General features: G+C 44.3%; 2 protein-coding genes across 3 annotated transcripts in view; both read left to right on the forward strand.

The window, feature by feature from the left end:
- The window catches only part of LOC121534165 (solute carrier organic anion transporter family member 2A1), a 41,431-nt gene extending 35,943 nt beyond the window's left edge, over positions 1 to 5,488 (forward strand). The window contains exons 10-14 of the mRNA XM_041840693.2: positions 821 to 968; positions 2,550 to 2,713; positions 2,941 to 3,005; positions 3,537 to 3,657; positions 3,883 to 5,488. Coding sequence (XP_041696627.1) covers positions 821 to 968; positions 2,550 to 2,713; positions 2,941 to 3,005; positions 3,537 to 3,657; positions 3,883 to 4,003 — 619 coding nt within the window. The 3' untranslated portion in view covers positions 4,004 to 5,488. The remainder of the gene's footprint in view (positions 1 to 820; positions 969 to 2,549; positions 2,714 to 2,940; positions 3,006 to 3,536; positions 3,658 to 3,882) is intronic.
- Positions 5,489 to 5,890: 402 nt separating this feature from the next.
- LOC121534166 (ras-related protein Rab-6B) overlaps positions 5,891 to 18,625 on the forward strand; it is a 143,329-nt gene continuing 130,594 nt past the window's right edge. For both annotated transcript variants that reach the window (XM_041840694.2, XM_041840695.2), the window contains exon 1: positions 5,891 to 6,096. In XM_041840694.2, the coding sequence (XP_041696628.1) occupies positions 6,027 to 6,096 (70 nt within the window). In that variant the 5' untranslated portion in view covers positions 5,891 to 6,026. The remainder of the gene's footprint in view (positions 6,097 to 18,625) is intronic.

Raw genomic sequence — 18,625 nt, forward strand, 5'->3', positions numbered from 1 at the left:
GTAGCTTACCTTTGATATCACACAAGCAAACATATGGAACCTTGTGAACTTTGTAGTTAAATAACTTGCCACTTGTGACACTAAGACAAGGCTACTGTTTGGCGCTGTGCCACTGGTGAACCCAAACAACTAGGAATGTTGTTACTACAGTACAATACCAAACAGAGGCTAATGAACAACAAATAACATTAACAGGAACCCTGGCCTTTACCCCATAACCCCATATCTCTTTTGTCTTCTGTTATGTGATTAGGCACTGAGCTCTACTGTCAAACTTAACTCACCCAGAACTCTGCTAATGAACTTAACTCCACCCAGAGCTCTGCTGATGAACTTAACTCCACCCAGAGCTCTGCTTATGAACTTAACTCCACACAGAGCTCTGCTGATGAACTGAACTCAACACAGAGGTCTGCTGATTAACTTAACTCAACACAGAGGTCTGCTGATGAACTGAACTCAACACAGAGGTCTGCTGATGAACTTAACTCAACACAGAGCTCTGCTGATGAACTGAACTCACCCAGAGCTCTACTGATTAACTTACCCCCACCCAGAGTTCTGCTGTGATCCCATAACCCTTGTATAAACATGGAAATTGCATTTTCACACTACTGAGCTGAGCCAAGCCTAGCTGGCCTTGTACTCATCTGGTCTGCTTAGGCATCCACCATAGTTGCTGGAACCGTGCTGGGAAGGACAATATGAAAAGACAACATCTGAGCTAGCTCAGCACATTTCAGCACAATAATGTGAAAAAAGGGGGTATAACTATTGTGACACCCTAACTCTCTGCTAAACATCTTCTCCCCACCCACAGGTTTCTGGCTACCTGTTATTCCAACTGCTCCTGTCCTGCTAACGCCTTTAACCCAGTGTGTGGATCTGACAACACTGAGTACCTGTCTCCATGCCATGCAGGCTGCAAAGAGTACACCAAAGACCCCAAGAACAAATTCAGGGTTCTGGTAGGTGGCCATTTAATCTCAGGCTTTCTGACGAGGACCCATTCATCTGCTTTGATTCTATATAGATAAGTCATAATGGGGAATAATTAGGGAAGCAGTATGGTATAATTGAACAAATGGTAAAAAAAACACAGATGTAGGATCTTAATTTGATCACCCTGTTGTTGCAGGAAATGCCCTGCACATCAGGAAATGCAAACTTGTAGTCAGTGGTGTAAAGTACTTAAGTAAAAATACTTTAAAGTACTACTTAAGTAGTTTTTTGGGGGGTATCTGTACTTTACTATTTACATTTTTGACAACTTTTTTAACTTCACTACGTTTATAAGGGAATTTATGTCGTTTTTACTCCATACATTTTCCCTGACACCCAAAAGTACTCGTTACATTTTGAATGCTTAGCAGGACAGGACAATTGTCTAATTCACACACTTATCAAGAGAACATCCCTGGTCATCCCTACAGCCTCTGATCTGGTGGACTCACTAAACACATGCTTCGTTTGTAAATTATGTCTGAGTGTTGGAGCGTGCCCCTGGCTATCCGTAAATTAAGAAAACAAGGAAATGGTGCTGTCTGGTTTGCTTAATGTAAGGAATTTGAAATGATTTAAACGTTTACTTTTGATACTTAAGTATATTTGAGCAATTACATTTACGTTTGATACTTAAGTATATTTAAAACCAAATACTTTTTGACTTTTACTCAAGTAGTATTTTACTGGGTGACTTTCGCTTGAGTCATTTTCTATTAAGGTATCTTTACTTTTACTCAAGTATGACAATTGGGTACTTTTTCCTCCACGGATTGTAGTGTACTCAAGGTTGAAAAAGGCTTCTAAAGTTTCCAGACTTGATTTGCCCTAAGAAAAAAAAAAGATCAACCCCTTCAGAAATGTCCAATAATTATAATCCACACAATAATTCACATTTCCTGTTACTGCAGGGCAATGTCCTGGTATTTTCCTGCTGTGAGAAACTGGTCAAATTAAGATCCTACATCTGTAAGGTCTAAATCTTCAACCGTTTGAACTGATTAAACTCCCCCAGTCTAGGCGGGAGAAGAGTGTATTGGTCAGCAGGGCAGCCAGCCAGACCTAGCTCTATGTGTCTGACTGTGTGCCACAGTATCTACCTACAGTACAGTACAGCTACACAATATGGATGGTTAACAATCAATGGGCCAGTCCGATCGATCTGTAATCAGCCCTGGGACACAGGAAGTGTTTTAAGTGGAGTTAAACCACTTATAGATGTTACAGTAGGAGAGTAATCCACTGGCAGGAGGACTGCGGCAAGGCTAATAGTTTTAGTTATATTGACTTGACTTAGTGTACATAATACTCAATGCATGGCCATTATGTTGAATTATTTAGACTTCAATTCAGACCAAGAGTTAACTGTAGTTCGTTTTGTAAATATACATTGATTAAGTACACAGTACTTTCAAATCAATATAGGGTAACTATCGTTCACAATTTAGCCATTTGTCTTAATGAAAACAAGTCATTTGTACATTTGCTGTATATGTTGTCTATCTTTACATATTGACACCGGTGTCTTCTCTGTTCTCCTGCTATAGGAGTACACGGACTGCATCTGTATAGGTCACAGCCAGCGTACTGCCCGCCCCGGACCCTGCCCCAACCAATGTCCTCACTTCCTGCTTCCTGTCATGTTCATCATCTCTCTGGCCGGAATGATCGCCTCCCTCACACACAACCCCATCTATATGATGGTCCTCAGGTAACCTCCCTCCCTAACACACAACCCCATCTATATGATGGTCCTCAGGTAAATAATGGCTGGATAAAATGTAATTTCATTTAATTGTTCATTTAATTAAATTTGATGTGGAATACTCCTCATGAGTAGCACATAGAGAGCAAAAACAATGGACATGACTATTTAGGCTAAAACATTATAAATCTGTTTTTAATGTATTGTATCTTACTTTGCATGAATTGTTTCAGAACTGTTCCCCATGAAGATAAATCTTTTGCCATAGGAGTCCAGTTCCTACTCTTGAGAGTGCTTGGTAAGTGTCCTTTTTAGATGTATACTTCATAAAGACAGATGTTGTAAAACAACACACAATGGAATATAATACCATATCAAATCCACCCCACCTGGTAATGACCCGTCTTTATTGTGTCAATGTAGTGTTAGAGTGCCCTCTAGTGGATGACAACTGTTTACAGTTATGTGTATCTAGTGGATGACAACTCTTTACAGTTATGTGTAAGGGGGGCCTCATATTATTGTTTTATAACAGCCTGGTTACCAGCCCCAGCACAGTTCGGCATTGCCATCGACAGCTCCGGTATATAATATGATTTATATATTATGTGATCCTGTCCTTCTCTATTCTAGCCTGGTTACCAGACCCAGCCCTGTTCAGCATGACCATCCACAGCTCCTGTATATAATATGATTGATATATTATGTGATCCTGTCCTTCTCTATTCTAGCCTGGTTACCAGCCCCAGCCCTCTTCGGCATGACCATCCACAGCTCCTGTATATAATATGATTTATATATTATGTGACCCTGTCCTTCTCTATTCTAGCCTGGTTGCCAGCCCCAGCCCTGTTCGGCATTGCCATCGACAGCTCCTGTATCTGGTGGAAACATGCCTGTGGCAACCGGCTGGGCTGTGGTTACTATGACAATACCATACTGAGGAACAGGTAAGAAAAAGTACTTTATACAACTAATGTTATGCTTCATTTAGACAAGTTATAATGATTAATTTATTAATTTATTGGTTGATTGGTGATTGGTTGGTTGACTGGATTGATTGACTGATTGGTTGATTGATTTCCCTGCAGGTACCTGAACCTACAGGTGGGAATGTGATAAATAGAGTCATGCTAAACTAGCTCTAACCCTCCTGCCCTATCGTATTTCTGAAGGTACCTGGGCCTGCAGATGGGCTTCAAGGTGATGGGGATCTTCCTGCTGGGGGTGGTGGGCTGGAAGGTCCAGAGGACCAGGGAGTACAGCCTGGAGAAGAGGCCTGATGGACCACTCTGATCTGGGATACAACTGACCGCCTGGCTCTCCCCCCTCCTCCCTCTCTCCCATCTCACTTTAAAGAATAGTCTCAGGTCCACTACTTCCTTTCAACAGTCTGCTGAGAGGTATTCTGTCTGAATGAGCTCTCCTTTACCCACCTGATCCACCTAACCCGTCTCACATGAGAGAAGAGACTCGCCTATCACCCTACCAGTGGGCAATGTCAGGTGCCCTGAGGTCCACTATGCCTTTCAACCATAGACTGTTTCAACGGTCTGCTAAAAGTACTCTCAACCCCACCTGATCCTCCTGTTGGAGTAACCTCAGCACTGAAGGACACTCCAGCTCTGGTATGGATACTATAACACTCATTCAGGACACTATAGCACCCTTTGACTATCCTAGACTCCTACACTATCCCCACATGGGGAAGGAGATTCACTATCCCTACATGGGGAAGGAGATTCACTATCCCTACATGGGGAAGGAGATTCACTATCCCCACATGGGGAAGGAGATTCACTATCCCTACATGGGGAAGGAGATTCACTATCCCTACATGGGGAAGGAGATTCACTATCCCTACATGGGGAAGGAGATTCACTATCCCTACATGGGGAAGGAGATTCACTATCCCTACATGGGGAAGGAGATTCACTATCCCTACATGGGGAAGGAGATTCACTATCCCTACATGGGGAAGGAGATTCACTATCCCCCACATGGGGAAGGAGATTCACTATCCCTACATGGGGAAGGAGATTCACTATCCCTACATGGGGAAGGAGATTCACTATCCCTACATGGGGAAGGAGATTCACTATCCCTACATGGGGAAGGAGATTCACTATCCCTACATGGGGAAGGAGATTCACTATCCCTACATGGGGAAAGGGGGTTCAGTATCCCCACATGGGGAAAGGGGGTTCAGTATCCCCACATGGGGAAAGGGGGTTCAGTATCCCCACATGGGGAAAGGGGGTTCAGTATCCCTACATGGGGAAAGGGGGTTCAGTATCCCTACATGGGGAAAGGGGGTTCAGTGGCAGTGAAAGGTGGTGATGTAGGTCATTTGAAGGATAAACATGTAGTCTTTGGGTGCACATTGAAAACTGTATACTTGCTGTTAACCCAGGGATGTTGTCAATTCAGGTTTCTAGTTGCAGAAGGCAAAAAGTTAAAGCTAGCTTAATATTTAAATTTGTCTCTAACACAGAGGCATTTGGTGAGTGACATTATAGAGACTGAGTTTTTGTTTGAGATATTTATGTTTTATACACAGAATGGTAATTTTATAATCATATGATCAATATCTCATCAGCTTTAATCACAATAATATTCTATGCATCAAATATCAATTACACTGTTTAAATATGTGTTCTCTTGTTGAAATTGAACGCCAATACAATATGGTCAGTTTTAGATAGTCTTAATTTACGTGCCTTTTATATGCAGCAACAAATGAATGTAACTTCTGTAAATAATAAAATGTTTGTTTATATTGACAAATTGTTATATTGTGTTGGAAAAGTTAAGAAATGGGAAAAAGGGATTATCTTTCTCTGTCTGTCTGTCTGTCTGTCTGTGTCTGTCTGTCTGTCTGTCTGTCTGTCTGTCTGTCTGTCTGTCTGTGTGTAATCATCATGGGTCACTCAAGTACTAGAGTTGGAGCAAGATGTAACGGAAGGGGTTTCAAACAGAGTAGGGCTAATGACCTAACTAATATAAAATGTAGTGCACAAGAGTAAAACAAAAAAAAATAGTAGGGGAAAGCTTTCCCTTTACTTCCGTTTCGCATGACGTCAGGTGCCAGAGCAGAAAGGGAGGGGCCGGCAGACAAACAGAGAGCCGCACATGCGCATATTGGCGTTGAACGGGACAGCAGGCTATCCAGTGCAGTAGCACTCCCATCGCTGAGAGAGCGGATTGAACGGGTTGAGGCGTCGCTTTTCAGTTTACAGCATCATCAGCACCACAACCCCGGACCGCTGGGGAACAAGCGTTTCATTCTCCTACTCTTTTAGAAATCCGCCCCAAAAACATGTCTGTGGGTAGTGACTTTGGGAACCCCTTAAGAAAATTCAAACTGGTCTTTCTCGGGGAGCAAAGCGGTAAGTCATTCAGAATCCTCGGGAGAAGTTATATTTCCATTTGGGGAAGCTGTCTGTGTGCACCTGCTGGGTGTTCACTGTCGATAAATGAAGTTTAAATGATCTCTTTATCTATAGGCCTGCTGTACATGTTGCTCTCAGTCACAGAATGTACTACATTTTCTATGGGAAAATGTCAAGCAAGTTTTTCTTATGTTTTATCTGTTGAAAATAGTTCAGACGACACCAGTATAAGGTGTTTATAATGTCAGTCTATGCATTTAATTGTTCGGGGCTATTTATTGTTTGATTAGACTTTACGCACAGCAGGGGCAAAACATTATGATTTTTGCAGTCAGTGTCACAATAATTCACATTTTATAACGCTAATATAATTGTAGCTTGTCATCGATATGTAGGCTACGATTGTTATCTGAAATGGGTGGTGTTTGTGCGATGAGATTGTCTCAAATGGGAGTGCTGTGGTTTAAAAGAGATAAGTTAATTAATTAATTATTCTGTGTATGGCTGAGACACACCCAGGTTGCCAGTGTCTGTCGGTGGGAGAACTTGTGTAGCTGCAGTCTCTCTGCCACTGTATTCTCTCTCTTTCTCTCTCTGTTCTCTCTCTCTCTCTGTTCTCTCTGTTCTCTCTCTCTCTGTCTCTCTCTCTCTCTCTCTCTCTCTCTCTCTCTGCCACTGTATTCTCTCTCGCTCTCTCTCTCTGTCACTGTATTCTCTCTCTCTCTCTCTCTCTCTCTCTCTCTCTCTCTCTCTCTCTCTCTCTGTTGTCTCTCTCTCTGTCTCTCTCTCGCTCTCTCTCTCGCTCTCTCTCTCTCTAGCTCCAGAGGATGACTAAGTCATTTGGTAATGTGCATAGTGAAGTGCGCTGGAAAATGTGGTGTAGTATAAAATATATCATCCCAATTAAAGGTTATTATGAATAGATAGACTGATGACCATATGATGACCAACTTATCCCTGGCTTATCTTGGCTCAGTTTGTCCCTAAAGGCTCCACTACTCCACACCATCTTATGAGACTTGTTACATCTCTTCATGTAGGTTCATGTGGTGTGTAGAGAAGTCAAGAGGTTTGTTTTCAGAGAGAGAGAGGGGGGGGGGGGGAGAGGAATGGAAAGGGAGGGAGGGAGAGAAAGAGATGAGAGGGAGGGAGAGAGAGATGAGAGGGAGGGAGGGAGTGAGAGAGAGAGAGGGATGGAGAGGGAGAGAGAGAGACAGAAAGAGAAAGAAAGAAAGAGATGTGAGGAAACAATGGTTATGTTTCAGTGGGTCTGAAATAATTGACCCCCTTGATAAAGATGAGAAATAATGACTTTATATAATAAATCATTTAAATACTGAGCTATATTGTATGCTCCAAGAAATTGGGAAATTATATTGTTTTATACTAATACAATCGCTCAGAGAAAGAGATTTTGTTTAACAAGTAATATTTATTTTTCTCAAAAAGGTAGGGGTCAAAATGATTGACACCCCTAAATATTCTTATAAATTAAGTAGTCAAAAGTTTAGTATGTGGTCCCATATTCCTAGCACGCAATGACTACATCAAGCTTGTGACTCTACACACTTGTTGGATGCATTTGCAGTTTGTTTTGGTTGTAGTTTGGGGCCATTTCAGGAGAGGTGTCTGTCCAGGCTGCAGAGCTGAACTTAACTGAACTCCTAGCCTCATTTTAAATAAAGCCTGCAGTGGAGAGGAGAGGAGGTGGGTCCTGACTGGAAGCCTCATTTTAAATAAAGCCTGCAGTGGAGAGGAGAGGAGGGGGTCCTGACTGGGGCTTGTGTTATCACGTTGTGCAGAGCCATAGCCCAGTGCATCCCAGACCCTATGGGGGAGGGAGTCTATTTCTTAAACACAGCTATAGAATGCTTTCCCGTTGACCAGGGCCCAGCTTTAGTGTATCCACATTCAGACACTGGAGGCTCTGCTCCACACTCTTAGGGTTCCAAAAGGGTTCTTCGCAGGTCCCCATAGGAGAACCCTTTTTGGTTCTAGCTAGAACCCTTTTGAGTTCCATGTAGAACCCTCTGCGGAACCCTCGACTAACACCATCATTTATTAATGTAAAGGACAGATCGACCATCATTTATTAATGTAAAGGACAGATCGACCATCATTTATTAATGTAAAGGACAGATCAACCATCATTTATTAATGTAAAGGACAGATCGACCATCATTTATTAATGTAAAGGACAGATCGACCATCATTTATTAATGTAAAGGACAGATCGACCATCATTTATTAATGTAAAGGACAGATCGACTAACACCATAATTTATTAATGTAAAGGACAGATCAACCATCATTTATTAATGTAAAGGACAGATCAACCATCATTTATTAATGTAAAGGACAGATCAACCATAATGTATTAATGTAAAGGACAGATCGTCCATAATTTATTAATGTAAAGGACAGATCAACCATCATTTATTAATGTAAAGGACAGATCGACCATCATTTATTAATGTAAAGGACAGATCGACTAACACCATCATTTATTAATGTAAAGGACAGATCAACCACAATTTATTAATGTAAAGGACAGATCAACCATCATTTAGTAATGTAAAGGACAGATCAACCATCATTTAGTAATGTAAAGGACAGATCAACCATCATTTATTAATGTAAAGGACAGATCAACCATCATTTATTAATGTAAAGGACAGATCGACCATCATTTATTAATGTAAAGGACAGATCGACCATCATTTATTAATGTAAAGGACAGATCAACCATCATTTATTAATGTAAAGGACAGATCGTCCATCATTTATTAATGTAAAGGACAGATCGTCCATCATTTATTAATGTAAAGGACAGATCAACCATAATTTATTAATGTAAAGGACAGATCAACCGTCATTTATTAATGTAAAGGACAGATCGACTAACACCATAATTTATTAATGTAAAGGACAGATCAACCATAATGTATTAATGTAAAGGACAGATCAACCATCATTTAGTAATGTAAAGGACAGATCAACCATCATTTATTAATGTAAAGGACAGATCAACCATCATTTATTAATGTAAAGGACAGATCAACCATAATTTATTAATGTAAAGGACAGATCAACCATCATTTATTAATGTAAAGGACAGATCGACCATCATTTATTAATGTAAAGGACAGATCGACCATCATTTATTAATGTAAAGGACAGATCGACCATAATTTATTAATGTAAAGGACAGATCGACTAACACCATCATTTATTAATGTAAAGGACAGATCAACCATAATTTATTAATGTAAAGGACAGATCAACCATAATTTAGTAATGTAAAGGACAGATCAACCATCATTTATTAATGTAAAGGACAGATCAACCATCATTTATTAATGTAAAGGACAGATCGACCATCATTTATTAATGTAAAGGACAGATCGACCATCATTTATTAATGTAAAGGACAGATCAACCATCATTTATTAATGTAAAGGACAGATCGACCATCATTTATTAATGTAAAGGACAGATCGACCATCATTTATTAATGTAAAGGACAGATCGACCATCATTTATTAATGTAAAGGACAGATCGACCATCATTTATTAATGTAAAGGACAGATCAACCATCATTTATTAATGTAAAGGACAGATCGTCCATCATTTATTAATGTAAAAGAGAGGACTGAAGTATATCAGGAGGGGGAAAGGAGAGGAGTGTGTGTGATCTCAGAGGCCCATAAAGCTGTGGAGAGCATGGCAACACATCACACTTGTTGGAGTGGAGGGTTAATGCATCCACCCAGCTGACTGAAGAACTCAGTGGAAATGATGGTGGAGGGTCTTTATGAAGTGTTGAGGCCTGAATGGTCTGACCAAAGACGGCACAGTCTGAAAATAGGCAGTCCAATAGAAATCCCCCATCACGATCGTAGGCGATGTCATGGCGACGTTGGCTAGCTAAGCTCATGCACAGAAACACGTCATCGAGTCTGACCGTCGTCAATGTGCAGGCCGTGAATTCAAAGGCACTCCTTTGATATAAAGTTGTTTTTGACAAAAGTGAAAACGTGTCAGTCTGTCACTTTCACGAGGTTGGAGCAATAACATGTTCAACTACTTAAGAAGTTGTCTCTAATCTAGGTTGTGCCTTTTCGCAAGCATTCCCGGAAGTCTTGCGATGTTGCTCCTCTGGGTTTAGAAACTCTTTGGTCTGAGGCTCTGTTCATCCATAAAGCGTCTCAGAGTAGGGCTGATGATCTAGGATCAGGTCCCTCCTCTTATTCATTATGATTTAGAAGGCAAAACTGTGGGTGGTGGGTAGTGGGTGGTGGGTGGTAGAGAGTGGGTAGTGAGTGGTGGAAGGTGGGTGGTGGGTTGTGGGTAGTAGAGAGTGGGTGGTGGGTAGTGGAGAGTGGGTAGTCGGTAGTGGGTGGTGAGTAGTGGGTGGTGGAGAGTGGGTGGTGGGTGGTGGGTGGTAAGAGAGTGGGTGGTGGGTAGTAAAGAGTGGGTGGTGGGTAGTGGAGAGTGGGTGGTGGGTAGTGTGTGGTGGGTAGTGGGTGGTAGGTGGTGGAGAGTGGGTGGTGGGTAGTGGAGAGTGGGTAGTCATGGTGGGTAGTGGAGAATGGGTAGTGGGTGGTGGGTAGTGGAGAGTGGGTGGTGGGTGGTAGGTAGTGGAGAGTGGGTGGTGGAGAGTGGGTAGTGGAGAGTGGGTAGTGGGTGGTGGGTAGTGGGTAGTGAGTGGTGGGTGGTGGAGAGTGTGTGGTGGGTAGTGGGTGGTAGGTGGTGGAGAGTGGGTGGTGGGTAGTGGAGAGTGGGTAGTCATGGTGGGTAGTGGAGAATGGGTAGTGGGTAGTGGAGAGTGGGTGGTGGGTGGTAGGTAGTGGAGAGTGGGTGGTGGAGAGTGGGTAGTGGAGAGTGGGTGGTGGAGAGTGGGTAGTGGGTGGTGGGTAGTGGGTAGTGAGTGGTGGGTGGTGGAGAGTGGGTGGTGGGTAGTGTGTGGTGGGTAGTGGAGAGTGGGTAGTGGGTGGTGGAGAGTGGGTGGTGGGTAGTGGAGAGTGGGTAGTCGTGGTGGGTAGTGGTGGGTGGTGGAGAGTGGGTGGTGGGTGGTGGAGAGTGGGTGGTGTGTGGTGGGTAGTGGAGAGTGGGTGGTGGGTAGTGGGTGGTAGGTAGTGGGTGGTGGAGAGTGGGAAGTGGGTAGTGGAGAGTGGGTAGTCATGGTGGGTAGTGGAGAATGGGTAGTGGGTGGTGGGTAGTGGAGAGTGGGTGGTGGAGAGTGGGTGGTGGAGAGTGGGTAGTGGGTGGCGGGTGGTGGGTGGTGGGTGGTGGAGAGTGGGTAGTCGGTGGTGGGTAGTGGTTGGTGAGTAGTGGGTGGTGGAGAGTGGGTGGTGGGTAGTGTGTGGTGGGTAGTGTGTGGTGGAGAGTGGGTGGTGGGTAGTGGAGAGTGGGTAGTCATGGTGGGTAGTGGAGAGTGGGTAGTGGAGAGTGGGTGTTGGAGAGTGGGTGGTGGGTGGTGGAGAGTGGGTGGTGGTGGTGGGTGGTGGAGAGTGGGTGGTGGGTAGTGGAGAGTGGGTAGTCATGGTGGGTAGTGGAGAGTGGAGAGTGGGTAGTGGAGAGTGGGTGGTGGGTAGTGGGTGGTGGAGAGTGGGTGGTGGGTAGTGTGTGGTGGGTGGTGGAGAGTGGGTGGTGGGTGGTGGGTGGTGGAGAGTGGGTAGTGGAGAGTGGGTAGTCGTGGTGGGTAGTGGGTGGTGGGTAGTCGGTGGTGGGTAGTGGGTGGTGGGTGGTGGGTAGTGGGTGGTGGTAGCACCTTTCATGCCGGGAGAATGTTGAATGAGTTGTCAGAGAAGACGCTTCTCCTCCTGGCTGGCTGGTTAGCTGTCCTCTGTTCTCCTCTACCTTGCTGCCTGGGCTGTGTTGTACCCGGGTTCAAATACTATTGGAAATCATTGACAATTCTGTATCTGTGCTGCTTGTTGCAATGGAACCAATAGAAATGTTTTAAAAGTGCAAACATCGCCCATCTGGCACTCAAAGTATTTGAAAGATTTCAAATGGTATTTGAACCCAGGTCTGGAGCTGTGCGGAGGTTGGCGACGTGTCTGGCTCTAACTTCTCTGGCCGGTGAAAGCTGAGGAGGGTTTTCATCTGGCTCTAACTTCTCTGGCTGGTGAAAGCTGAGGAGGGTTTTCATCTGGCTCTAACTTCTCTGGCCGGTGAAAGCTGAGGAGGGTTTTCATCTGGCTCTAACTTCTCTGGCCGGTGAAAGCTGAGGAGGGTTTTCATCTGGCTCTAACTTCTCTGGCCGGTGAAAGCTGAGGAGGGTTTTAAGCCTGCAGATCTGTGTTTCCTGCTCAACTCACGCTTACTGCGGAAGTGGTGTCTTCGCCAACTCTCGGAGCCTCAGAAAAAAATGTAAAGGGTCATTGTTGGAGTGGTTCACAGATGATCCTGGTAACCCCCCTCTGCATTAACGTCATTTCCTCATAGGGGTTTAGGCCTGGGCAGGTTAATGAGGGAGCAGTGGGCACTGCAGTCTGTACACACAGTAGTTGTTGTACGTTACAAATGGCACCCTATTCCCTATATAGTGCACTACTTTTGGCCAGTTCCCAGCATCTAAAGTAGTGCACTATAAAGGGAATAGCGTGCCATTTGGGATGCAGGAACACAGTACTTGTAGTGTGATATCCAAAAGCCAATTGTTGTGAGGTAATCAATCCTCTGAAGCTCGGGTTGGTTTCACCTCAAACAAACCGACGGGAATCCATGTGGTAGAAGCATCGACACGTCTGTCTGTCTGTAATACAAGGCTGTTTTCACTGAACCCTAATACTAAGGTCTTAGGCTTGCGTCTCAAATGGCACCATTTGATATACATTCACAGGCCAGTTTATTAGGTACACCACCCCTTCACGAAAATGGATCGCTCCTACAGACAGTACTCTCTCAGTACTCAGTCACCGAGCAGCAGCACAGCATTAAATTGCTTGGCTTTCAAATCTTCTTGAATCACTGGACCTCGAGGGAGAGGGAGAGAGCGAGAGAGATGTCTTGTCTTCTTTTAGTCAGGGAGGGACAGAGAGACTTCTATCATCCACAGTGTCATGATGCAAAGTTAGTTATTCTAGAACTTTACGTAGGGTGGATTTCATGATTTGTAATTTATATACACCTGTTTAGGCGTAATCTCATGGCCTAACCTCCAAAACGTTTCATTTACAAAATTGGAAGAGACTACTAGAACTAATCCCATTTATATACCAACTCCCTTTCTCCTCCATCTGGCAGGTAGTGCACTCAATTGAAAGGTCACACATTTCGTAAGTTAACTATTCCCCAACCGTGTCTAAAGGAATACAGTCTATTCTCTCTATAGTTCACTACTTTGGACCAGGCCACATAGGACATTGTTTGATTTGGTGTTTCAGTGTTTCAGCCGTCGACACAATGTCCCAGGAGAAATGCTGGAAAACCTTTTCTCATTCATATTGTATCAAACCAAGCTGTGTTTGTGTTGGCAAAAACGTGGCTCTACAAAAGGAACCATTTTTCATTTGGAAATGAATACCTATTATTGTTTTTTTGTGGCGTCCCCCAAATAGCTTAGACTGAGGCGTTTTTACTGATGCAGTTCACCTCTGGTACACAAGCAACAGGACATCTGTTGTGCCAATCAATCATGAGTAATAACGTATTTTTTATGTGTTGTAATGACACAACGTACCGTCGTAACGTCAGTATGACCGTAGTGTTGTAATGTTAACCTTTGTGAAAGGCTGCTGAATCAGGTTATTGGGAGAACACTATTGATCCTGATCTCCAGTTCAGTAACTCCACCAGGCTAAATTCAGTCTGGTTGTTATGTGGAATCACACATTTCCCTGTGTGTGGGATAGACTTGATATTGTGAGAAATCTTTATATAGTACTGTTAATATCTAAACAACTTTAGATCAAACAGCTATTTCTGTTGTTACCGGTGGAATTGTGGAACTCTGTTACATAGTTTGAATGACAAAGTTGGGCTATGAGTGGAAAACAACCTTACCTGACTGATCAGCATTTCTCTGATTTGTATCATTACATTCAAACTGCCCCTGTCTTCTTAGTGGCTGCAGTCTGCCCAGCAATTCAAATATTGATTACCCATCTCTCGCTTCATAACTACTCAATCAGTATTGTGAAAACACAACGGCCCTAAATATCATTGAGCTGAGCTACTGCCCAACAGAGAACGTTGTGCTAATTCCCCAGACTGGTTTATAAGACATTCCTACTGCCCAACAGAGAACGTTGTGATAATTCCCCAGACTGGTTTATAAGACATTCCTACTGTATTCTATTGCATTGGAGCTCATGGATGGTGACTGCGTTCCAAATGGCACCCTATTCCCTGTGGGCCCCTGGTCAAATGTAGTGCACTATATATGGACTAGGGTGCCATTTGGAACGCAGATAATGTGTTTATATTGCTATATATACTGTGTATATATATATATATATATATATATATATATTGGGGACATTCATTAACCTGTCAACCCATGATGACAGCTTAAATCAGCACAGAGTAAGACCTCCTCTGAACATTTTGCAAATGGCCTCCTTGACTGGTTCTCCTGTCCTTCACATCTGAAACAGTGTTCATGACTGGTTCTCCTGTCCTCCACATCTAAAACAGTGTTCATGACTGGTTCTCCTGTCCTTCACATCTGAAACAGTGTTCATGACTGGTTCTCCTGTCCTTCACATCTAAAACAGTGTTTATGACTGGTTCTCCTGTCCTTCACATCTAAAACAGTGTTCATGACTGGTTCTCCTGTCCTTCACATCTAAAACAGTGTTCATGACTGGTTCTCCTGTCCTTCACATCTAAAACAGTGTTCATGACTGGTTCTCCTGTCCTTCACATCTAAAACAGTGTTCATGACTGGTTTTCCTGTCCTTCACATCTAAAACAGTGTTCATGACTGGTTCTCCTGTCCTTCACATCTAAAACAGTGTTTATGACTGGTTCTCCTGTTCTTCACATCTAAAACAGTGTTCGTGACTGGTTCTCCTGTCCTCCACATCTAAAACAGTGTTCATGACTGGTTCTCCTGTCCTCCACATCTGAAACAGTGTTCATGACTGGTTCTCTAGTCTTTAGGCTTATTGAATCCTGGCTATTCCCATGCCTTCTGATACTGCTGAAGATGAAGCCCAGACTAAGGGACTGAGGGACTGATAGAATGTCCATACTGAGTTGACAGGGGCTTGGTGTGTGTTTTTGGTGTGCGTGTATGCATGCACGTGTGTGTACCTGTGAGTCCGTTGTCAGCTTGGAAAGCTTTAAGTCAATCTGGCAGTCCAGGTTCGATTCCCCTCTCCTCTATCTGGGGCTTTAATATTGACTGATCTAGTTGCGTCTAGAGATAACTGGGCAGTCTTTTTCATTTCACATGTCATCGCATGGCCAGCTCCTTCCCAGGCCCAGTGAGTGGAGAACAGAGCAGCTTCTCGGATGGATTGGGGGAAGCAGATCCCTGGCAGCTTTGATCTGTTATTGATTAGCTCAGACTCCCAGTAATGGGGGGTAATGGAGCATAAGCCATAAGTCCCTTCTACCATCCAAAACGTGTCCCAAATGGCACCCTATTCCCTATTTAGTGCACTACTTTTGATCAGGGCCCTGGTCAAAAGTAGTGCACTAAATTGGAAATAGGGTGCCATTTGTGATGCGCCCCAACACACTTCCAACAGGGACAGAAGAGAGCGATTGCTAATCTTTCTCTTTAATGAGTTCTGTTCTAGGCTTGGGCGGTATACCATATAGACAGTATACCGGGGTTTTCTGAAATACCTACAGTATGATTTTCAATACCATTAAAAAAAGGGGGTGGGTTTGGGGTGCCCTAAAGGGGGTGGGTTTGGGGTGCCCTAAAGGGGGTGGGTTTGGGATGCCCTAAAGGGGGTGGGTTTGGGGTGCCCTAAAGGGGGTGGGTTTGGGGTGCCCTAAAGGGGGTGGGTTTGGGGTGCCCTAAAGGGGGTGGGTTTGGGATGCCCTATAGGGGGTGGGTTTGGGATGCCCTAAAGGGGGTGGGTTTGGGGTGCCCTAAAGGGGGTGGGTTTGGGGTGCCCTAAAGGGGGTGGGTTTGGGGTGCCCTAAAGGGGGTGGGTTTGGGATGCCCTAAAGGGGGTGGGTTTGGGGTGCCCTAAAGGGGGTGGGTTTGGGGTGCCCTAAAGGGGGTGGGTTTGGGGTGCCCTAAAGGGGGTGGGTTTGGGATGCCCTAAAGGGGGTGGGTTTGGGGTGCCCTATAGGGGGTGGGTTTGGGGTGCCCTAAAGCTTGGGGGGTGCGTGCTACGCCGCTGCTTATAACTATAAGTTAACTATCTAAGATGTGGTAAATTAATGATATCCATCTTAGGGCTCCAGCTAGGTTTGGGCCATATCCAGATTGTCATACCAACCTTGTGCCATACTGGGATATTGGTAATACCGGCACTGAACACAACAGGTGCTGTTTTCAAACCTGACTGAGGCTCTGTAATCCGAAGTTTAGAAAACGCTACCTAAATGCTAACAAGCACATTGCGAACATTTTATAATGTCTCTGACCTAAACTATACAAGAAACTCAAAAATGCTACTCACAGTTTGCTGCACGAACAAAACAAATGTTAGACAGCAAGGCTCTTGATCCAGGAGAGGATTCTCTGCTGTTACCAAGCGAAGCTTGATTTTGGAAGAAGCTAAGCACTTAGCTAGATAGCTAACTAGCTACTAAATGAGCAAACCAAATGCTCAACTGCAGAGCATTTTGTAGACAGTTAACTTAATAGTTCTAAGATATCAAGCCGGCAAACATTTAGTTGTGAATTTCATACTGTAACTAGATCACCTGGTGCATGCTGGACAACAGTGGGTGACTCACAAGGCTCCGGTCTCTCCTCATTGTGTGATTGTAAACAAACACCACGTGACTGTGGACTACCGGCAAGCTTCATAATGAACAATTGTGGCAGGTGAAATTGCAGAACGCAATCTTCTTTATCTTCTAACGTATTGCACAAGTTGACTGCAGGTATTTACTTAAAACGTAGCTACATATATTCAAATGTATAAAAAAAAAACGTATAAGAAATAGTTTCAACGGTATTGACTGTATTGAAAAACCATCCCATGGCTTTTTCCAAATACCCCGGTATACGGTATATATACGGTATTCTTCCCAAGCCTAGCTCCAGCTATGCATTTGGTTTGCTAACATGCTAGCTAAGTGGCTAGATGGCAAGATCAAGCTTATTGGTTACAGCAGAGACAATCAAACTCCTCCTGGATCAACGTACTTTTATAACATAACCTGCTGCCCAATTTGAGGGGGGGGAATAGCGCCCCCTTGTGTGCACTGACGGTAATACCGAAATAGCGCCCCCTTGTGTGCACTGATGGTAATACCGAAATAGCGCCCCCTTGTGTGCACTGATGGTAATACCGAAATAGCGCCCCCTTGTGTGCACTGATGGTAATACCGTATACCCCTGTATGGTACAGGAACGGTATGAAAATCTGGATAACACCCAACCCTGCCCCTGAGCAAGGCAGTTAACCCACTGTTCCCCGGGCGCCGATGACGTGGATGTGGATTAAGGCAGTCCCCCCCTGCACCTCTCTGATTCAGAGGGGTTGGGTTAAATGCGGAAGACACATTTCTGTTGAATGCGTTCAGTTCTACAGCTGACCAGGTATCCCCCTGACCCTTTTCCTATTCTGTTCTATATATTTTTTTTTTATCCAGTCTGGGTTTCTAAGTGGTTTTTAATATAAATTCTTTGAATTAATGACTAATGGGTGGGATGGCAGAACGGTCACATCCCAAATAGCACCCTATTTCCTATTCCCTATAGTGTGCCATTTGGGATGCAAACAATGTCTGGGACCGAAACAGGAAGAAGGAAAGTGTCTGGCTAGTCTTAGAGGGACTACCTTGCTTTTAAAACTCTGTAAAATAACTGTGACAGTACGACTAGAACAGAGGCTCAGCTTTTTGAAAAGAAACACAACTCCATCTTTTTTTTTCTGATGTCTGACAAAACATCCTCCCTGGATTCAAGCCTTGGAGACTTGGAGAGAAGCTCTTGGTGCTGTTTCAGCAGTACAGATGTCTGGCCGGGATCAAGGGTTGGACGCCTACAGCAGGGTGAGGGGAGGGGAGAGGAGGAAACCCCGAGGCTTCTGCTCTGGAGGAAGGCTGTCTGTCACTCAGCCCAGCGTAGCAGGACTCCCTCAGTATTTACTATTCCCTCAGCTGTGTGTGTGTGTGTGTGTGTGTGTGTGTGTTTGTGTTTGTGTGCGTGCGCTCGTTCGCGTGTGCTTCCCTGGGCTCTCCAGATGAGCCCTATTCACAGAGCTGCTTGACCTGGCAGTCTCTACAGCTTAGTCTGCTCTTCCCTGGGCTTACTCCCGAACACCCTTCCCCCAGAACCCCTCCACCTTCCAACCTCCACCACTCCTCTCTTCCACCCCCCATCCCTCCTCCCTCCATCTCTCCAGCCTGCACCTCTTTCTTCCCTGGGCCTTC

This window comes from Coregonus clupeaformis, chromosome 20, assembly GCF_020615455.1.
Source record: "Coregonus clupeaformis isolate EN_2021a chromosome 20, ASM2061545v1, whole genome shotgun sequence".
Taxonomy (NCBI): Eukaryota; Metazoa; Chordata; class Actinopteri; order Salmoniformes; family Salmonidae; genus Coregonus; species Coregonus clupeaformis.